Raw genomic sequence first — 19,566 nt, 5'->3', positions numbered from 1 at the left:
CCTACCACTACCAGTTTTTTTATGTCAGTTTTTAATGCAACTTGTATCGAGAGGTTTGCTGAAGTGAAGTTTTGTAATAAAACAGTCTTATTCAGTTAAATGTATATCATCCAGGTTTTTGACTAATGGTTAGACTACGTCTCTGTAAAAATAGATGCCACTAAAATAACAACATTTGCAAGACAGCCTTCTACAAAAAGGAGCACGACTAAAGATGCAGACTGTTTCCATTCTTTTGCAGCTGAAGGTCAGAAGAAACTGAAGTTGCTAAAATGTCATGCCTCCTTTTCATTTCAGTGCCACTAAAACATTTGGAAACAATGAAGAGACAAGAAGAAAAGTGAGAAAGCCCCAACAAGACAACACTTCCAGCAAAACTACAATTCCAGAGCTGCACTCAATTAAAGAGGAATATGCAATCCCTCTGCAGACGAGACAGAAATGTATTATGTTCTTCTTCTGAAATTTTGTAAATTATATAATACACATTTAAATTTTAATATGCAAATATTACTATGTAAAAGTACCATAGGCAGATGGGTTTGGGTGTGGGGTTTTTTGTAACTGTTAAGAACCAACACCAGCATATTCTTACCTTCTTCTCTTCTTTAGATTTCCTGATACTGTGCGGAGGGCCAAATTTGTTCTGAATGCAGAACATCTTCTTGGACCATTCACTTTTGTGAGATTTTAGCTGCGGCTGACCAAAGCTGCCGTCGACTCTGTATCTGTCAGCTGGAATCTTACTCATTGGTGGGGGAAGGGTCCCACAGTTAACACTGGACCAGCCGTCCGTGGAGTCCGTGTACGACTCCTGGTCGCTGGCATTTCCATGCTGCCACTCCTGTAAAACGTGCACGGGCAGCCACCTCTGATTGCCCGTGCCCACAGCATTTTTCTTTGATGGGGGAACTGAATTTCGGGAGGAAACCAATGGAACCTCAATACGAGCAGAAGGGCTCAAGTGCTTGCTTACATTTTGGGACTTATCATTCTGAATTACTTCTAAAGGGATGTTTCCCTCTTGCTCGTGACAGAAGCCATTCCAATGGGAAGCAGGCTGATTTTGTCCCCTTCCTACTGGATTTTCCCATATGCTGTTAGGAATGTGTTTACTTGGATTAGTCCCTAAATCAACCACCAGAACTCTGTTACTCTTTTCTTCTTGGTTGAAATTTCCAATTCCGCTATCGCTGTTACTGCTCGTACTGTTATTCTGATGAGCATCTGCATCACCGTCAAGGAAAGCCCTCGCGCGCATTCCCTCGATCAATTCCCCCATATCCCTATACAGGACAGAGATAAACTGCAGCACAGGTAGAGATGATGTTGGAAACTCCAGACAGCCATTTGTATCTGGATCTGCTGTACATTCCAGTCCAAAACGTCTTGCTATACCCTGGTGAATTTTATGATGAAATAATTCAGGATCCACCATAAAAACGTGGCAAGATGTCCTCAGGACCCCTTCATCTTCCTGAGCCAAGCTTGCATCATCGTTTGTCTGCATTGTAACTAGTCCAAAGAATCTTCTGTCATCCGGGCACACAGCACTGAATGCCAGTTTCTCCGCAGGATATTCTGCCACAACACCAGATTTGTCACTGCAGAGCTGGATACAGTCGTGCATTATCTTCATCATCACCAGGGAATGGATTTTTTGCTCTGCCCGCAGACGTCTCATGCACCCACGAATGGCCTGCAAACTCTCAGTTTCCAAATTCGCGGTTGTTGAAGGAAGCTCGATGGAGCCTAAGTAACCTACAATCATGGCAACATTCAAAATGCTTGCATCTAGTCCAAAGTCTTCTGCATTCTCCAGTCCAATTCTAAAAACTGAATCATCATTCAGAACTTTGGCTATTTCTTCCTTTGACAGTAGGTTTGGATTGCTTACACTTTCATTGCCAGTTTCAAATTTCATAGCAGCAGAAACTGAAAACGATCTTTGTTTTGGTGCAGAATTATCTGAGTTACCAGCACAAAGAGCGGGATTCTCAAAGATCATGTTGAAAATGCCACCGGACTGCATTTCTTCAACAACTTTCTCTGCTCTGTTTATACCCAGAGCTTTAGAGTCAGGTTTGGGTTTCAACCACCCCTTCCCATCATAAAAACCAACTTCTTCATCGCTTGAACAAGAATCCATATGACTAATCCCTTCAGCAATGACCATGTGCAAGACTCCAGAACATCTCCCTATAAGTTTCACTACATCTTCATGCGAGGCTTTTTTCACATTGATTTCATTAACTGCAAATATCTGATCTCCTGCTTTAAGCCCAACATAATCTGCAGGGCTTCCTTTCATCACACAACTAAGAACACAAGGAGCTTGTCCAGAAAGGGTAAACCCATAACCTGCTCTTCCTCGAGCAACTTCCACGCTTCTTATCCGTGGAGGAGCGTGCATGTTGAGTCGACGTTTGACCGTTTCTCCTGGTCTGTACATTTTGGATCTTTTTTTCCTAAACCAGGAAAACTTCTATTTAGTCCAGTTTTTTGTCATGTTTCAAGAGTATCACTCCATCTGATGAAGATCTAAAGAAAAAAAGAGAAGACATTTTAATTATCATAATATTTTGGGGTTTTTAGCACCTAATGTGCCTTTTACTGTTGTGAAAAAATTGCTAGTGAACTCTACCAAAAACTATTGCCAGAGAATTAATGAAACACTCAAAACAGTTTGACAAGAACAGGTACCACAGTGTTAGTGATGAGAATGGAGTTGCAAATGCAAATAAAGTGGCTGTCCAAAATGACTACGTGACAGAATGGCAAAGAACAGTATCCAAGTATTTTGATCTAGAGTCAGTGTTTTTTATACTAAGCATGTTATGTCTTCCCCAACTCCCCCACATTGCCTACTATTCAGTTACCTTCTGGTTTACTGCACCGTTGTACTACCACTGCATTTTACAGCATAGAGAAAATCTTTACTTAAGCTCGTACATCCTTTCCCAGCAAACTAAAAATGAGAACTCAGGCTCACCTACTCAGCTATACCTCACCCCCTTTACACTCAGTGTACAGAAACAGGTACCACAGCTATCATGTAAAAGAGATTAATTACCCCTAGAGTTGCCTGTATCTCTCCACTGACTGTAAAGGCAGCTTAAAATAAGTATCTCAGACTTCAACTTCCTTACATACATTTCACTTACATATGCAATGACAAGTGGGCATTCAGTCATGTATCAGGCTAAAGGGATCCAAGATGAGATTTACTGTTACACCCATCAATTAATCTACTCAAAACTATTTGTCAGACAGCAAACACTGTAAAAATGCATTTCAGACCATCATTCCAACATCCATGTGTTTTAGTTTAGCTTAAACATTCAAAAAAAAAAAAAAAAAAAAAAAAAAAAGATTTAAAAAGACATGTGCTGCCAGTATTAATCTAGTCAAGACTTTACAATTAACATGTAACAGCTTTGTATGAACAGCAAGAAGTAGAATATTTCACCACATTTTGGTGTCAGCACTGAAGTCTGGATGTCTTGTTCTAAATATACTTGGGCAAATTCCATTGCTATAGAGAGGTTTCTCCCACTAAGCAGGTTAAAATGCATGAAAATACCTAACACAAATGAAAGAAATGACAACTTGTTCAATTTCTGAAACTATCCCCTTATTGCATTTCCATAGGTCTGGAGGATGACTGACAGAAATAACCATGGGGCTACAGCTACACAGTTTGCAATAAACTCCATCTGAGCAAGCGAGAACTGATATGACAATAATTACTCTGAGTTGGTCCACAGGCTTGTTCCTAACTCAGTCATACTGTAACATATTTAAAGTGTATAAGGTACTTGAAAGCAAGTATCTTGCACATGTGGACAAAATGCAGGCAACATTTCAGATACACGCATTCACATAAAGAAATAAATATATATATATACACAGAGACAATCCATTTCTTTATCACATCTAAAGTGCTAAATTAGTGGGGTCCCACCTGCTACTTGCATGGATAAAAAATAATCCAAGAAATCCTACTGACATTGCTCTCTGCTAAAGAAATAAAAAACCCCACACTCAGAACGTGGTTAAATCCACAGCACACTACTTTCACAGTATTTCTGCCTGGGTTAGAACAAACAAGGCAAATACTTCAGAAGTTTTACCAGTTAAAAACCAAGCCAAAACTAAAATACAATTTAGGATGACAGTCTTAACTACTTATCTAAATACAATTTGCTTGATTACTAAATTTAAGAAACCACTGCTGTTTCTTGAATATTCTGCTAAATACTCAACTGAAGGATGTAATTCCCACAGGACCCTTCCAAACCCAAAATAGGACAGATTTCCAGATACCAGAAGACATCCAGTTGGCCTTACTTTTTGGGGGTTAGTTTTGTTGGGGTTTTTTTGAAAAAGAGACACTAGGTTTTCATGTCTCCATGGTGCAGCTGTGACTATTCAGATTTCTGCAAACTTTTTTAATATAGCAATTATCCAGCTTCATTAATGATACTTTTCCAATAATTTGAGAAAAAAAAAAAACCACCTTGGCTTTAAGAAGTAATAAAACTTCACACTTAACCTTTAAGTGGAAATCATAACATAGTAAGTGCTTTGCAAACATTTAACCAAACTTAACGCTTACATTGCTATAAGAAATCCCCATCAACTTGCATCCAGTCTCATATCTTAAATGTAGTTTGACCCTTTCCTGATGGGGCTGAACTTGGGAACCAAGAGGTCACTGTGCATTCAGCTATCTCTAATTAGGTCTAGTACTTTTTGAGAATAATCATTAAGTATTTCAAAATATAGTTCTCAAAAAAAAAAAAAACAAAAACAACCAAAAAACAACGAACAATTGCCCAACAGTAATAAAAACCTTCTATCTAGGAGCATGAATATATATATATCTATAACATGTTCTAATATACAGCATGTTCCAGTTTGCCTTATAGTGAATATTTCTGTTCTCAGCTGTCTGAAGAATAGCCTAATGTGACCCCTGGGTACCCTCCAAAACTGTGCTGTTAACCTCATCACCATAGAGCCCAACAATACCTGGCACCTAATACTGTGCTACTAGCTTGCAAGAGGAAAGGAAACAATTAAGAGTATGAGATTATAAATAACCTTCTTTTAAAAATATTGTAAAAGCAGTTGTTACTAAAAAGCTTAAGATTCAATACAGTAATGTTAAAGTGGCTAATAAGAAAAACAGATTTTTTTTACAGCTATCTCTCTAATCTATAAAAATATACCCTATAAATGCCACTATAAAAACATACAAAGAAAATGTAGTTAGGCTGCTCTTGGGAAGAGGCAAACCCCAGTGCTGTCCTACCTCACAATCCTGCATTTGCTAAGAGAGTTTTTCCTTTTAACTCTGTTCACAAGTCAATTTACCTATTGCCTTCCTAATCTATGACCCTTACACATCAAGTATTTATTGTAGATGATAACCACTGATAATAAAATGTCATTCAAAAACCTTACAGTAATAAAAACAAAACAGCAGACTGCTAACATGTTACTTTTGTCTAATAAGGATGTTCCAGAGGTGCAAAGAATTTCAGCTATTAATATATTTGTGAAAAATTGTAGGTGTAAAGTTAGGAAGTAATTCAGCATTAAAGGGTTTTTGCTATTAATGTGTTTGTACACTAAAAAACCTAAAACAAAAAAATATCAACCAAAGAAAAATTGTATTACTTCACTAGATCACCTCTTCCCTCCCTCAGTACCTGAATATTACTGTGCAATTTTTAAGCTAATTACAGGACAAACAACAGCTCATTAAATTTGTCTAGAAAACTTCAAGATAAAGAACAATTGTATCTCTTTTGTGAGAACCCTCAGCATCCAAGTATGTTTTACTGCAATAATGGCAGGACAGGCAAACAGAAAAATTAGGAAAATAATGTTTCTCATAAGCAGGTATTAGTTGATTGTCAAACTCTTAACAGACTCATTCAAAACTAAATTATCAAGTTATCTAATTGTTCACTTTTCACCTAATTTCTTTGCAGACTTGAAACTTGGAGCTGAAGAGATATGGCACAGAAGTGGCACAAACTTCCACAGTTCCAAAGTAATCATGTCTGAATATCCTTTTCCTGTAATAAATTACAAAACGTGCAGCATATCCAGTGAAACAAAAACACCAATTCACTTGCACTGAAATAAAGCTTTGTAGCTTGATAACTACAAAATATTTCACAGAATATTTCAGGCCAAAACACTCATACGTACACACTAAGAGTTATTCAAGCATGTGAAATAACATCATTTCTCCATACACATCAGCTTTGACACAGAACTGCAAAACAAAACAAAACAAAACATTCAAGTTTTCTGCCAGCATACATTCTGGTCTACCATTTGAATCAATTATTTATGGGTTATAAACCACCAAAAATACCAGTTACAGTTGAATTTTACTGTATCCCACAAACACTGCATTTCTGTACAGAATGTTTTTACATACCCATGCTAGCTTTTCATGTCATTTTCAAACCCCCTGCTCCAAAGAAAATAACACGTATTTGCTTACTTTCAGGGGAGAGAGGTGGTTTGTTTCCTGCTTCTGCTCTCGTTATCTCATAGCAACAAAAAGAACAGAAACAGGAGGCACACTCCTGCTACAGTCTATGTTAAACTGTAACTTAACAGTTACAGAGGGCAGCGAGGGAGCCCCTGAAGATCAGGAGTACACGACTGACCACCACCACCTCCCAAAAAGCCTCTGGAAATGAGCTGGTACTCAGCACAACAGGATCCATGTTAATGTGCAGAGACACCGTCTGGCTTCATTTTGTTTTTCAACAGTGGGACTGTAAGAGAATAAAGTATGCAAAGTGGAAGTGCACAGAGGAGAGAGACTGTTCCCTCATCCCTCACACAGGTCTTGAAGTAATGCAAAAGACTCTTCAGCATGGATGCCAGTTGTTGAGGCAGAACTGATGCCAAGTCCCTACAAAGCTCAAATGAAGCTATAACATTTGAATTCCACTAACTATTCAAATGTGGTACATGTTTATAGACAAGTTACACAAGAAATGTAACAGCACAACCTGTAGAAGACAGCTACCAGCTGTTTGAGAACTTGGGCAGGACAATGTTTCAATTAAAAAAAATCTCATCAGCATTTCACAATTGGCAAGACAGACCATTATGTTTCCTTTAGGTGTATCTAGTGTGATCATTCAAAAAATACTGACTGTAATCAGTAACAGCAGGCTAAAAAGTAGTTGTTAATAAAAACTCCTCTCCCACTGAAGACAGTGTACAAAGTGTAAGGACCACAAATAGGACATTCGCTGTTTTGCCTGACAAGACTCATGTGAGTAAGGACAAAGTTTTCTAAAGCTATCGTAAAGACAGTCATGCGCCTACAATTCAGACTAATTTATGTGCTGTAAGGTGGAAAGGTTTTGTTGGCAGTTAGGCTTTTTTTTTCCCCTCCTTCTCTTCTCGCAAACTCGTCCCAGAGCTGTCGGGACGCCGCGCGGAGGGGCGGCACTTGGGGCGGCAGCGGCGACACCCGGGCGGGCCGGGCTCGGGGACAGCCGGGACGGCTCGGGGCGCTCCGCCGGGGCAGCGGGAGGGGCACGGCGGGCTCGCTGCGGCTCTGCACACCCACAGCCGCCCTCACGGCCCCGGCGCTGCCCCGGGCGGCTGCGGGGACACCCCGCGGGCACCGGGGGCGATCCGGGGGGCGGCGGGTCGGCGACTGGAGCCGTGCCCCGCGGGGTTACCCATTAACTGCCCGGCTCCCGGGGCAGCCGCTTCCCGGGGGGTGGAGCTGCGGGGAGGGGAGAAGCGGCACCTGAGCCCGCAGGGACGATTTGAAAAATCAAGCGGTAAAAGACGGGAGGGCTCGGAGCGCCCGGGACCCCCCCGCCGGGGGGACCCGCCGTCCGCTCCGCGCTGCGCGCCGGGGGTCGCGGGCAGCGCCGCAGCCCGAGGGGCGCGCACAGGGGCGGCCAGGGGCTCCCGTCTGCCCTTCCCTCCCCTCGGCCCCCGCCGCCGCGCTCCCCTCCCCCCTCGTCCTCCCTCCCGCCGTCCATCTGCCGTCCCCGCTCCTCCCGCCGCATCCCAGCGGGGTCCCGGGCCGGGCGCTCGGCGGCGAGGGGGATGGGAGAGCCGGGCGGGCTGCGGTGGGCGCTGCCCCGCTCGGACCAACTCACCTCCGTCTCCCGGGACTCCGGCTACTCCGCCGAAGCAGCGGCTGTCCCGGTCACCGGGGAGACGGCGCCGGGCTCGGCCAGACGGCGCTGCGGCCACTGGCTGCCCGGCGCTGTCAGTCACCGCGCTCGCCCGGCGGGGTGGCGGTCGGGTTCCCGGACAGAGAAAGGGGAGAGACAATACCCCGCGCCGGAGGACTACAGCTCCCGGCGTGCCCTGCGGACGGCCCGCTCGCTCCAGCCGTGGGCAGCCGGCCGCGCGGAGCATGACGGGGCGCGTAGTTCGCTGGTCTCCCCGAGCAGCCTCGCCTCGCCCTGGGCTCCGGCGGGGCGGGCAGTGCGCAGGCGCGGGCTGGCGGCGGCCGTTCGAACGGGGCTGGGAGCGGCCGCGGGCGGGAGCGGGCCGGGATCGGAACCCGGGATCGGGATCGGCCTCGCACCGCCCGTCCGGGACACAGAGCGCAGCCCGGACCCCCGGACGGCGCGAGGGGAGGCACTGACAGCCGCGGCTCGGAGCGCAGGTGGGGCAGGCAGGCGCTCGGAGCTGCCTCAGACAGGTGTGCCGCGCCTTTGAAGCCCGGGAATAAAGCGAGACAAACCGCGCAAGGTGGGGGTGCGAGAGGGAGGGAGGGAGCACCGTGGTACTGCCTTTTATCCCGGGAGGCTGAGGAGGTAGGTGAGGCGCTTGGTAATAATTAGGCACCTAAAGAGTAAAGCGTGTGTGCGGAGAGGTAGTTTTGCCGCTCGGATGGAGCAGGGCACAGGGCAAGTGCTCAAAATACACCGGGGACAGCTCTTTACTTCAAAAGGGAAACATTGATAGCCCTTATTTCAAGTAGGAGGAAGAGGAGGGAAAAACAGTTAACAATTTAGAAATTTGTAAGGACAAATAAGAGTCAGGAAAGGGGAAGAACTAACCAAATCTCTTTGACTTTCCTACAGAACCTGAAAGGATTTTGTGGTCTTAGCAGAAGAATGCCATCTTTAATTGTTAACATGTACTTATAGAAATCCTTTGCTTGTGAGGTATTTTATTTTATTTCTCTGTGCACAGGAAACCTGACACTAAACCTTCCAGGCACATGTTGAAGGAGAATTCTTACCTCCCTTGGGGGGTTTGTTGTTTTTTTCCCCCAGTCTCCAGAGTGTGATATCTATCCTACAATTCACTGTTGCTGTAATGTCTGTAAGATAATATATCTAAATTGTAATACTGTGGCTTAATGGTTTAACTTCAGTAATTTGTCTAATTCTTATCCAGTCTAGGAAACTGTTTCTTAATAATTCCTTCCTGAGCTGAAATGCTTACATGATAGCAGAATTTTCAGGAAAAACAAGAACACAGAGCAAAGGAAAAAGCTCTTTGGAAAAACAGAGGATGCTGCTCCTCTGCTCTGGCCTTCACCTTCTCATTCTGCTGGGTTTTTTTCTTTGAAGGAGATTTCTATCAATTTGAGACGTTTCAGATTGACCTGGATCCCAGTTTTGTTATCTCTCTTTTCTAACTTTATGGGAAAAGCTTCTGAAAGGAAAAAATAACCAAATAAAATAAGCATTATGTATTTTTCTCATTCTCACAAAAGACATCATGGCAGATCAGTGTAACAGACTTCCAAACTCCTTCAGATGTACTGTGTCTCATAAAAGTAATTTTTAAGTCCTTACTGAGGCGAAAAATTCAAAACATAAGGAAGAAATCTGAGTGGTTGATTTTAAACCTCACAGTTGATTCTTTCAGGTGAGGTACAGTAATTTTAAAAAATACTCCAGAGATTTGAGTTCGCCCAAAGAAGTTATAATTCTTTATCCTTTTGGCTGGGAAGATGTCACAGGCAAAGAATTGCATTCCACAAATCAAAGGTTTTGGTTTGGGTTTCCATCCCTTAATAGCCCAATTATTTCCAGCTTCCACATGAGGTTGTCAAAACTTTATATCTTTTGCCACTACTTCTGCTGCCATGTTACCCCAACAGATCTAGAACTGCTTGCACAACCTCCGTGCCTCCAGGATGGAAAACTGATCAATGTATTTCAGCCTGACCTTGTAAACAGCTGTAACTGACGACAATCCCTTGGAAAGTGACAAGTAAAGTGGAATTGTAAGTATCCCACAGAGGTAACTGCAGGTCTCCCACTGCATCTTTATGGAGTTAATACACAGGAATTATACTTTATTTTGTTTCCAAGAGGAGGAATGCTAAAAAGTGCCATCTAACTGTAAACTAATTACTATAAACTAATTGCAGAGTGCTAAGGATAAACTAATTACACCATCGCAGTGTCAGATTACTCCTTCCAAATATACCGAACCTGTTATATTTGTGATAACCGACAGATTTGCTTGCACTTTTGTAATAGCACAGGAGCATATAATTAGTCTGGCTTCACAGAAGGCTATTTTGTACTACAGCAGAATTTCCTATTTAAGTAATAATTCAGGAAGGAAGAAGTGAGGACTGAAGACTGACATGCCAACAGGTGTGCTCACACACTCTTCTTGCAGTCAGAAAAATCCGACTCATCCAGAACGAATGTAGTGCTTTGCTTCAGTGCTTTCGAAAATGGTCATTAAGACTTCATGTTTCAATCTGGAACAAGGTGATTAATGGCCCTTCAAAAATCCACATGGGGTCTCAGCTGTAACTTACTGTTTTCACCACTGTTGGAGACAATAGAGGAAGAAAGAGTGTGAAACAAAGTGATAAGGATTTGTGGCTTTGGGGCTGGAAAAGCTTTGGCTTATAAGGCTAAGTAGCTTAATGTTGGGCATAGAGACATCTCTATCACTCTGAGAGTGGCTATCACAAAACAGCTTGTCAGGCTGCATCCGGAGAGGCTTGCAATGCAGCCTGTAATGGGATGTGATTATTGCTGTCACAACCACCAGATGAGAAGCCAGAAAATAAGCATAGCCCAGCATCTGACACAAAGTCCTTGGTTTTAATTACAATTGTATAATTACCTTAATTAAAGGAATGGAAGTGTTGGTTGTTCCAAAGAAAGTTTTTAGGCATACAGAAATTCCTCACAGAAATAGCACTTTTATCATTTAATGTTTTCAACCTGGTTTAATAAAACTGTACATGATTGTCAGTATCAAATGCTTGTTCAGTTTTCAGACATGATTCCAACTTTCCTAGCTTGATTTTGTCCTGAACCACTGGGAGGACATGTACACGTCATAACTACACGTATCGTATACTTTGTAGTTAGCTTGTGTTGGCCAGTTAATACATAGTTGGGAGCAAAATCACTGTTATAGAAATTGGTTTTTTAATTCCAAAAGCTCATCCACCTTCTGTTAACCAGCCAGTTCAAAGGGTCAGCAAAGATCTCGTTTTGTACACTGGGGATGGTATGAACACAGTCCATCACCATCTCCCCTGGTTTACTAGTTCGTCGAATATTTAGAAATACCTTTCCCATTATTTTGAGTATAGTTTTCTGTCTGGTGTGAGACACTCTAGGCAGTGGGAAATGTAAGAAAATATTTTTGTATAAATGCATTTTGGTTTGGATGATGGTGTTTCCCATCCATATATGCTGATGTACAAAAACCCTCACAAGGAGCTGTGAAGTAGTAGAAATAAAGCTGGATAGATACTGATCCTGTTAAATCTTGGCTGGCCAATAGAGAACATATCCTCCCAAATCCTATTTAGGGTTAAAGGTTTTGATCCTTGTGCATCTACTTGGCTTTGCAATTGTGTCCTTACCTACTATGATATTTAATTAAGCATTAAAATATAGTTAAATAGATTTTGTGTGGAAAGGTTCTTTTGTGCACTTAAATATGTGGATGATGCCACTTGCAAAGTTGAAGGCTCAAATGGTAAACTGTCTGGAACAACGTTTTGTGTGAAAAGAGGCACAGCCAGGCCGTGGCTTTCCCAAATTCACTAACAGATTTCAAATGAAACATATTGCTGTAGTCAAAAACTGAAAACACAAAGTAGCACTCACTGATGTCAATTTTTCTTTCCTTAAATATGGTCACATGTTGTTAAAGATGATGTGATGTTAAATCTTCAGTGCTGATGAACAACCCTAATATATAGAACTAAAACTTCTGCTAAAACATCTACTTCAAGGACACAAGCATACTTAATATACTTCTGGCAAGAGCTAGAAACCCAAGAATTGAGTTCGGCCTTACTTGTTATCAGTGAAAGCACAGAAACCTCTACCCCACTATTTCTTATGGGCAAAGAGTTTAGACCCAAAATTCCTCAGTTCCTTATAAATACCTTGTTGAGCCTAAATGAGTGCAAATTTTTTATTTCATAAATAATGGTGTCATGGACACCTTCTAATATTGCTAAAACACATACACCAAAATGGAAAAAAAAAAAATCTAGTGTATTTCTCTCCTTTTTTCTCTAAAGAGATTGTTGGTTTTTGTTTATTTGATCTTTAAGCCTTGAAGCTTTAATTTTCTAATTCAAAACTGCCTGACTAATTAACCTGCTGTGCTTTGTGGCTCCATTGAAGCTGTATCTCTTTTCCCATTTGGCTCATTTAAGCAGAGCATCTTCAATTCCATCGGGTTTAAAAATGTATATCATCCAGCAGCTGAATTTACATGTTCTGAAGAAGTACTATGTATTTTTGGGATTGTAAGGAAAAGGGATGTCTCTGGGAGTTATTCCTTGTGGCTCCAAGTACTGTGTTGTCTTATTCTGCAATAGTCACCAAACGAGCAAGCTCTATCCTTGTATCTAAACAGCAAGCTAAATTAGGATCGTGCATGATAGCCACCAGTGTTCTGCTTCTGTCTCGCTCATTTTTCTCTTTGAAGCCATTTCCAGTGTGCCTTGCAGGTTCATGCAGCATCCAAGGGTGACATAGCAGGACTCTGCTGGCTGAGTTATCACTGAGTACATCTCCTAGGTGATGAGGTACAAATGCCAGTCTAAAGGTGCCCCTCATATCCCTAAACCTCAGGGGAAAAAAAAAATGTGCTGACAGTCCTCCATGTTCACATACAATTACATGAAAAGAAATTGAGTGAAAATAAGAGCCTGAGGCATTGAAGAGGTGACAGAGTAATAGAGAAATTGACTTTGGATATTCCTATTTAACATAATTCCCTTGATAAAAGACCCTGGCTCCAGGACAAACTATACAGCATTAAAGTGAGGAGGAGGGATCCTCTACTCTCAGCAGTTAACCCAAGAATCAGAGAACACATTTCACCTTGCTCTAGTCGGTATATGGCAAAGTCAAGTCCAAGCATTTCTCCATTTCCTCATCCAGGCTTTTTACCTGCAAACTTTGGAGAGGACAGAAAGTTCTCTTGGACCAAGTTCAGTCTGTCTTTATGATACCTGCCAGACACCCAGCTCTGCTCGTGGTTATCTCTTCTCCTGAAGTTCAGCTGACAATGTATGGCGTGACTGCAGTGACATTTAGGTCCACCTTGACAAAGGTGGTTTTGCACCATCCATTCCTAATAACAGCATTCTGCCCCGGCTCTCAGATCTGCTTTAGCTCACATTGACTTCACCTTCCCTCACCTCATAACTAGATTCTGAATGGCTGTTAAATTAAATTAGAAGATACTTGCACGTTCTGGGTAAAAACCATCATGATTATTTGTATAACTTCAGCAATTAAAATTCATATAAAATGCACTGAGATATACTTACATAAAAGAGGATAATTTTTTTGTGCTCTGCCAAAACTTTGGTTTCATCTAAGACTAGACTTGCAGTTATTCTAAATGACCTTCTGAAATGAAAGTTCATTTGTTAAGAGTCATTTTGGCCTTGACAGCATGTGTGGAATTCTTCTCCATGTACCTTATCCGTGGCTTCTTAAGTTCCTCTCAGAACTAGGTTAAGGTCTTGCCTCCTACTAATATTTCAGTCCCATGGTAAGAGTTGAATGTTAATGGATTATTTATTTCAACCTGTGGCAGCTTACTTCCTCTTTCACCTTTTTGAGGATACAACGTCTGTGGTCACTTGCATGACCCAGGTGATCCAGGCAGTTCCTGCTGAAGTCCTGGTGATTATGGCTGGTCTTCCATAAGCATTCTCGCATTCTTTCCTTGATATCTGGCATCCTCCGAGTTATTGCCTAGCATAACATCCTAATTTCATCTGAAATAGAAAATTAGCTTTTGTTCAAAAGATGTATTTTTCTTAATAGTGGGCTTAAACAACATACATTACACCTCAAAAGTACATCCTTTTCATTTGAGTGGGCAAGGCAAAATCACAAGTCTGCTGTGTCTCCAGCTGAGTGATTTAGAGGCACAGCTGTGGCTGATTCCTGGTGTCTCAGCACAGGGCTGTCACCTGAAGACGCTGGTACCCTTCTGCAAGCAAACAACAATGCGTGTGGGATACTGCATCGAGTTCATTGCACAAATGAACACATACAGATAATCTTACAGAAGGAAAGTTTGCTTAAGAATAAAGTTCTTCAAAGTACAGTATGCCTTTTTTAACCAGCTTCCTAAAATAAGGCCATGGATTACTCTTGTGAGAATGCACGAACCAAATCACAAGAACTTCTTGGCAGCAAGGAGACAAAAAACAAGTGCATAATTTCTGTTATAATTTGTATCATACCATTCTAACTCTGGTGAAGTTCAGCCTTACTTTTACTGAATGTTAACCAATGTGAACCAGCTCTAAATAATCTTAACTTCTTGAATAGATGAGATGTCGTTTTAAACTCTATGTGAGCAGTTAGTTTTGTTAAAGAATCAACACTGGTGTATTTCATCTTCATTTAGTAAAGTTCTAAGTTAAGTTAAATGAAAAGGAAATATATAAAACCTTATTCATGTGAGTTTAAAGAAAGCATAGGCATTATACTTAACATAAGTTCACAAGGGCGAGGTTTTATGCATTCATAAAAGAAATTGCATTTGATCTGATTATATTGAATTAAAGATAAATTATAGTTAAACCTCTGGGGAGAATAATGAATATCATGGAGAGCTTTTTAAGTAGTTTCAATTAATTTTCTAAATATGTTTACTTTGCAGTTCATGGAAAATTGATATTCCTATAGCTTCCCTCAGTGAAACAAGCCTTCCTCAAGCTGTGATAAGTGCTTCTCAACATTTCAGTCTGTTGGAAACTTCATACCTTTAATGGTATGCACCAATTAATTTTTTTTTTTTTCTTGCGATGCATAGCAATCCAGAACTTACCCCTAAGGTAACAATATACAGTCAAGAATTTTAGCTTGCACTGAGCTCCATTGGGATAGATTCCCTGGGAGGCTTCCATGGAAGATGAAGGAACTTTTGAGTGCCATCAGTTTTTCAAGGACACTCTCCTGGAAGCACAAAACCAGTTCATGCTCATTAAGGGTAAGGAAAGTAGGCGGAACAAGAGACTCCCTTGGCTTAAATGTGAGCTTTTGAGTCTGCTTAAAACCAAAAGAGAAGCGTACTAGAAATGGAAAACCCATGGAGAGCTACAAGGATACTGCCAGGGTAAGCAGATGCAGTTACAAAAGCAAAAACTCAGCTCAAATTGAAATTGGCCACAGAGGTCAAAAAAACACAAGAAAGGGTTCTTCGGGTACGTAAACAACAAACAGAAGGAAATACTGGCCCATGTCAAGCATAACAGGTGAATTGATCACCCGTAATGCTAAAAAGGCAGAGATTCCCAACACATTCACCTCTGTCCTCACTTTGGGACACAGGTCCTGGGGTCAAAAATCCAGGTTTATACAAGCACCGACACAGTGAAAGAAGAGCTTGTCTGTGAACTATCACAGGAGCCTACAAATTGGTGGGTCTGGATGTTACACGTCCAAGGGTTTTAAGAGAGCTGGCTGATGTTCCAAGGATGAGCATTCCAAGGGCGCTCTCCATAATCTTGAAGAAGTTGTGGACATCAGGGGACGTCCCAGAAGACTGGGAGAAGGCTGATGTCACCCCATCTACAGGAAGGGCTTAAAGGAGGATCCAGGAAATTACAGACCCATCAGTTTTACTCCATTCCCTGGGAAAGTTGGGGAACAAATTCTCCTGGGGGCTGTCACAAATCAAATGAAGCACATGGTTGGGAAAAGCCAGCAGGGATTCACCAAAGGCAAGTCATGCTTGACAAACCTGATCACCCTCTGACAACACAATGACCTGCTCAGGTGATGTGGGGTGAGCAATGGACATTGTCTCCAAGACTTTCGGTATGTTTTCCCAGAGACTCCTCCTAAAGTAATAGATGTATTAGGATCTAGACAAGTGGTCCATGCAGTGGATGGGGAAGTGGCTACCCAGACACAGCCGGAGGATGGTGATAAAGAACTCCTTTTCAAACTGGCGGCCTGTGACAAGTGGGGTCCCCCGGGATCAATATTGGGCCGATGTCTGTTTAATAGCCTCATAAGTGATCTGGAGGATGGAATCAAGTGTATCCTGAAGTTTGCTGAAAATACCAACCTGAGGGGGAAAGTGAACACTTTGGGAGAGAGAGCCACCCTGCAAGAAGACCTGGATAGGTTGGAAGCTTGGGCTGCCAAGAACTTTATGAAGTTCCACAAGGACTAGAATTTGCACCTGGGAAAATCCAATCCAGGAATGCAGCACAAGTGGGGATCTGTCTGGCAGGGGACCAGCTCTGTGGCAAGGGACCTGAGGGTCCTGGAGCAAGCTCATTATGAGTGACCAGGGTGCTGCTGCATCAAAGAAGGCCAAGGAAGGTTGGACCAGAGTCCTTTCAACCTGGCACTATGTGATACTGGGATCAAACTAAGATCTTATAGCCTAACAGCAGGTAGTAATTAGCCCTACATAACTGGATGTCATTCACTGTGGATTACTGGTCTGCTTTTTATAGAACATACCTGAAATTATTCAGCCTTATTAGAAATGTGGTTCAATAAACACCTTAAAATAAGCTGTAACAGAATGAAAAATTTCCAGCCAGAAAAAATATGCATAGGAAGAGAATTTCACACCCAAAATGGCAAAGAATTTCAAATGTTTCTGTTGAAACACTAAAAAAGATCAACACAAAAGTTTAATGATGTAGTCCCAAGCTTGCAGACACAGGAAGCATGCTACCATAAAATCAGGGGAAATAGATTAGCAATCTAGAGACCAGATGGTTAGTATTTACTTGCTGACATAACACCACCAAATGTTCCTAAATTTCTTTTTTAAATTTGTCTTTCACATTACATTATCAGCATAGGAACTGATCTTGCAAACATATACATAAAGATTTCAATATATTTATTCATTTGGGTAGTCCCATTGACTTTAGAACAGGAGACTGTTCACAGATCCAGGCTGTCAGCTTAGGCTAAGTCTACCCTAAGAGTTGTAAACTGTTTGCCTACACCAAATTGGGCCTGGGAAAAAAAAAAAATCCTGTGTATGATTTTGTTCTGGTTTTGTTCTTTGCAAGAGAGAGCAGTTTATGGAGAATATGATAAAAGACATTCCCTGTCCATAAATATATCTCCTTGTCTGGTGGATAACTGTTAAACTTGGCAAGGTCTGAAATAAAATGAAATCTTAAAATTCTTCTCCAATTTGAAGTCAAAGAGTAAAAATAAAAAAATTACAAACATTTTTACACAGCAAATTGTTAATATCAGCATGAGAAAATTTTTCTTAATTATAACAGGATCCACTTACAAATTATTTAACCTCTCTCCTCTGTGAAAAATATCCTTGATTCCAAGTGTCTGTTCAGAGCCCTATTTTTCCCTGGTGGGAAAAATTGTCACTCCTTGCTCAACACTGTTTTGTGGCTTGTTTAAGTTATCTGTAGGGTCTCTCTATTAAAATTATACAGAATTTCACTAGCATTAGCTTTTCATACTCAAAGTTTTCTCCTTCAATTTTATGTTTTTTCTTTCATTTTCACTTTCTAAAATGTGTCCCCTCATCCCTGTCATTATTGGGTTTTTGTGGAGGCATTTATTTACACTGCCCCTTTGTCCATCCTAGTTTTTCCCATCTTTCATCAAAATCTGCTTCTCAATTGCTTGCATGTTTCTCGATGTCTCGTTTTCTCATCTGCTTCCTCAGGTTCCTTTTCCTTTATTGTCACATCACTTACAAAGTCACCTGCCTCCAGGCAGTGTATTTGCTCCCCAATTTAATTTTTCCATTTGCACCATCTGCATGTGTATATGTAATACAAGCACTTCATTTGGTGAAAGTGATATCAAACTGAGTTGACCCAGTTGCTGCCCTGAAAATAAGAAATTTGTTTTCCAGTGCTTCAGTTTCTTTGTTGATCACACTTCTAGAAGCCACGAGGGAGTTCCTTTAATGTCATAGTTTAAATGATAAGCTTGGGTAACTCCTCGTGTGCTCGCCTTGAATACTTACTACACTCAACTCCCTGCTCATACAGACACAGAAGCTGTGTCTGTCTCTGTTCTGCAAAACCAGGAATTCTACCAAGAATTTTTAATTCTAGGCAGGTCTTTCAAGTTATAATTAGTCTGAATATCACAAACATTCAAATATCTGTACCTGCAGCTAACTGTCCCATACAGATGAAAAGGCTGTGACTACCTTAAACAAAAAAAGAAATCCCCACAAAAAACACTCAACCTATTTTTTTAAGTAAATGTTCAGTCTTTACAGGAACAAAAGAAACAGCAGCAAAAAGAAATTATGAGTGGGTGGGGAATTTTCAGCTTGTCAAAAAGCATTAGAAAAGTTCTGTCATACACGAAACTTATATTTGTCTACAGCTTCGCTGTGTTCACTCTCCAGGCAAAAACAGGGCTAGAACACAAGTAATCTGCATGGATGGGAATGAAGTCTTTTGTTAAAGAGATGATGATTTAAAATTGAACTTCTAAATGTAACTTCTAAAACTGACATTTTATATAGGAAAGAAAAAAATCTCACAATCACCAGAAAACACCATTTCCTTTAAAGCAGTTATGTAAGACAATGTTCGGAGTCTCATCTGGAATGCTGTGTTCCATTCTGGTCACTCACCCCTAAAGTGGGTGAACTCAAAAGAGCAGAATTAGCAAAACCTTCTAGTCATCAAAGTCCTAAAAACCTTGAAATCATCAAAGTCCTACCTTATAAAAGAATATTATCCATCAGAAGAAGGGTTGCATGGGGTGTGACCTCTGGCTCTCAAGAGTAAATGCTACATAAAGCAGCAAAATCAGTGTTGATAAAAGAAGAAATTGGCATAAATTAAGCAGGAATTATCCTAGAAGCAATCTTATAAACTGCATTTACCTGTCTGTAATGCACCTCTTCATATAATTCTGGGGACAAAACACCTAACTCATTTTAAGATACACACGTCCACTTTTACAAAAAGGATTATATGACGTGGTTCCTTGTGGTAGCAGACAAGGAATAAGATTTTCTCCATTCTTGTGTTCCTACGGATCTGTAGCTGTCGTAACATGAAGGAAGGGGCTACCTACTCTACAGTACAAGGTT

The 19,566-nt window shown here is 41.3% G+C and overlaps 1 protein-coding gene and 1 long non-coding RNA gene across 9 annotated transcripts in view; one reads left to right on the top strand and one right to left on the bottom strand.

Moving 5' to 3' along the window:
* RGS12 (regulator of G protein signaling 12) overlaps positions 1 to 8,311 on the bottom strand; it is an 85,805-nt gene extending 77,494 nt beyond the window's left edge. For 5 of the 8 annotated variants that reach the window (XR_009207825.1, XR_009207829.1, XM_040064150.2 and 2 more), the window contains exons 1-2: positions 8,163 to 8,311; positions 596 to 2,541 (exon numbers count right to left, since the gene is read on the bottom strand). Coding sequence is in view for 3 of the 8 variants with exons in the window: in XM_040064150.2 (XP_039920084.1) it covers positions 596 to 2,452 (1,857 nt within the window). In the remaining 5 variants the exon portion in view is untranslated. Of the gene's footprint in view, positions 1 to 595; positions 2,542 to 5,987; positions 6,085 to 6,225; positions 6,293 to 6,526; positions 6,611 to 8,162 lie in introns of those variants that run through there. The other 3 variants (XR_009207826.1, XR_009207828.1, XR_009207827.1) reach the window with 3 other exon arrangements.
* A 242-nt stretch (positions 8,312 to 8,553) lies between these two features.
* On the top strand, positions 8,554 to 18,228 carry LOC120753432 (uncharacterized). The gene is made up of 3 exons (XR_005701098.2): positions 8,554 to 8,680; positions 10,133 to 10,258; positions 15,160 to 18,228. It is a non-coding gene; the product is annotated as an uncharacterized LOC120753432 (long non-coding RNA).
* Positions 18,229 to 19,566: the final 1,338 nt, after the last annotated feature.

The sequence above is a fragment of the Hirundo rustica genome, chromosome 5, assembly GCF_015227805.2.
Source record: "Hirundo rustica isolate bHirRus1 chromosome 5, bHirRus1.pri.v3, whole genome shotgun sequence".
Lineage (NCBI taxonomy): Eukaryota > Metazoa > Chordata > Aves > Passeriformes > Hirundinidae > Hirundo > Hirundo rustica.
This window is presented reverse-complemented; position numbering and strand designations above follow the sequence as displayed.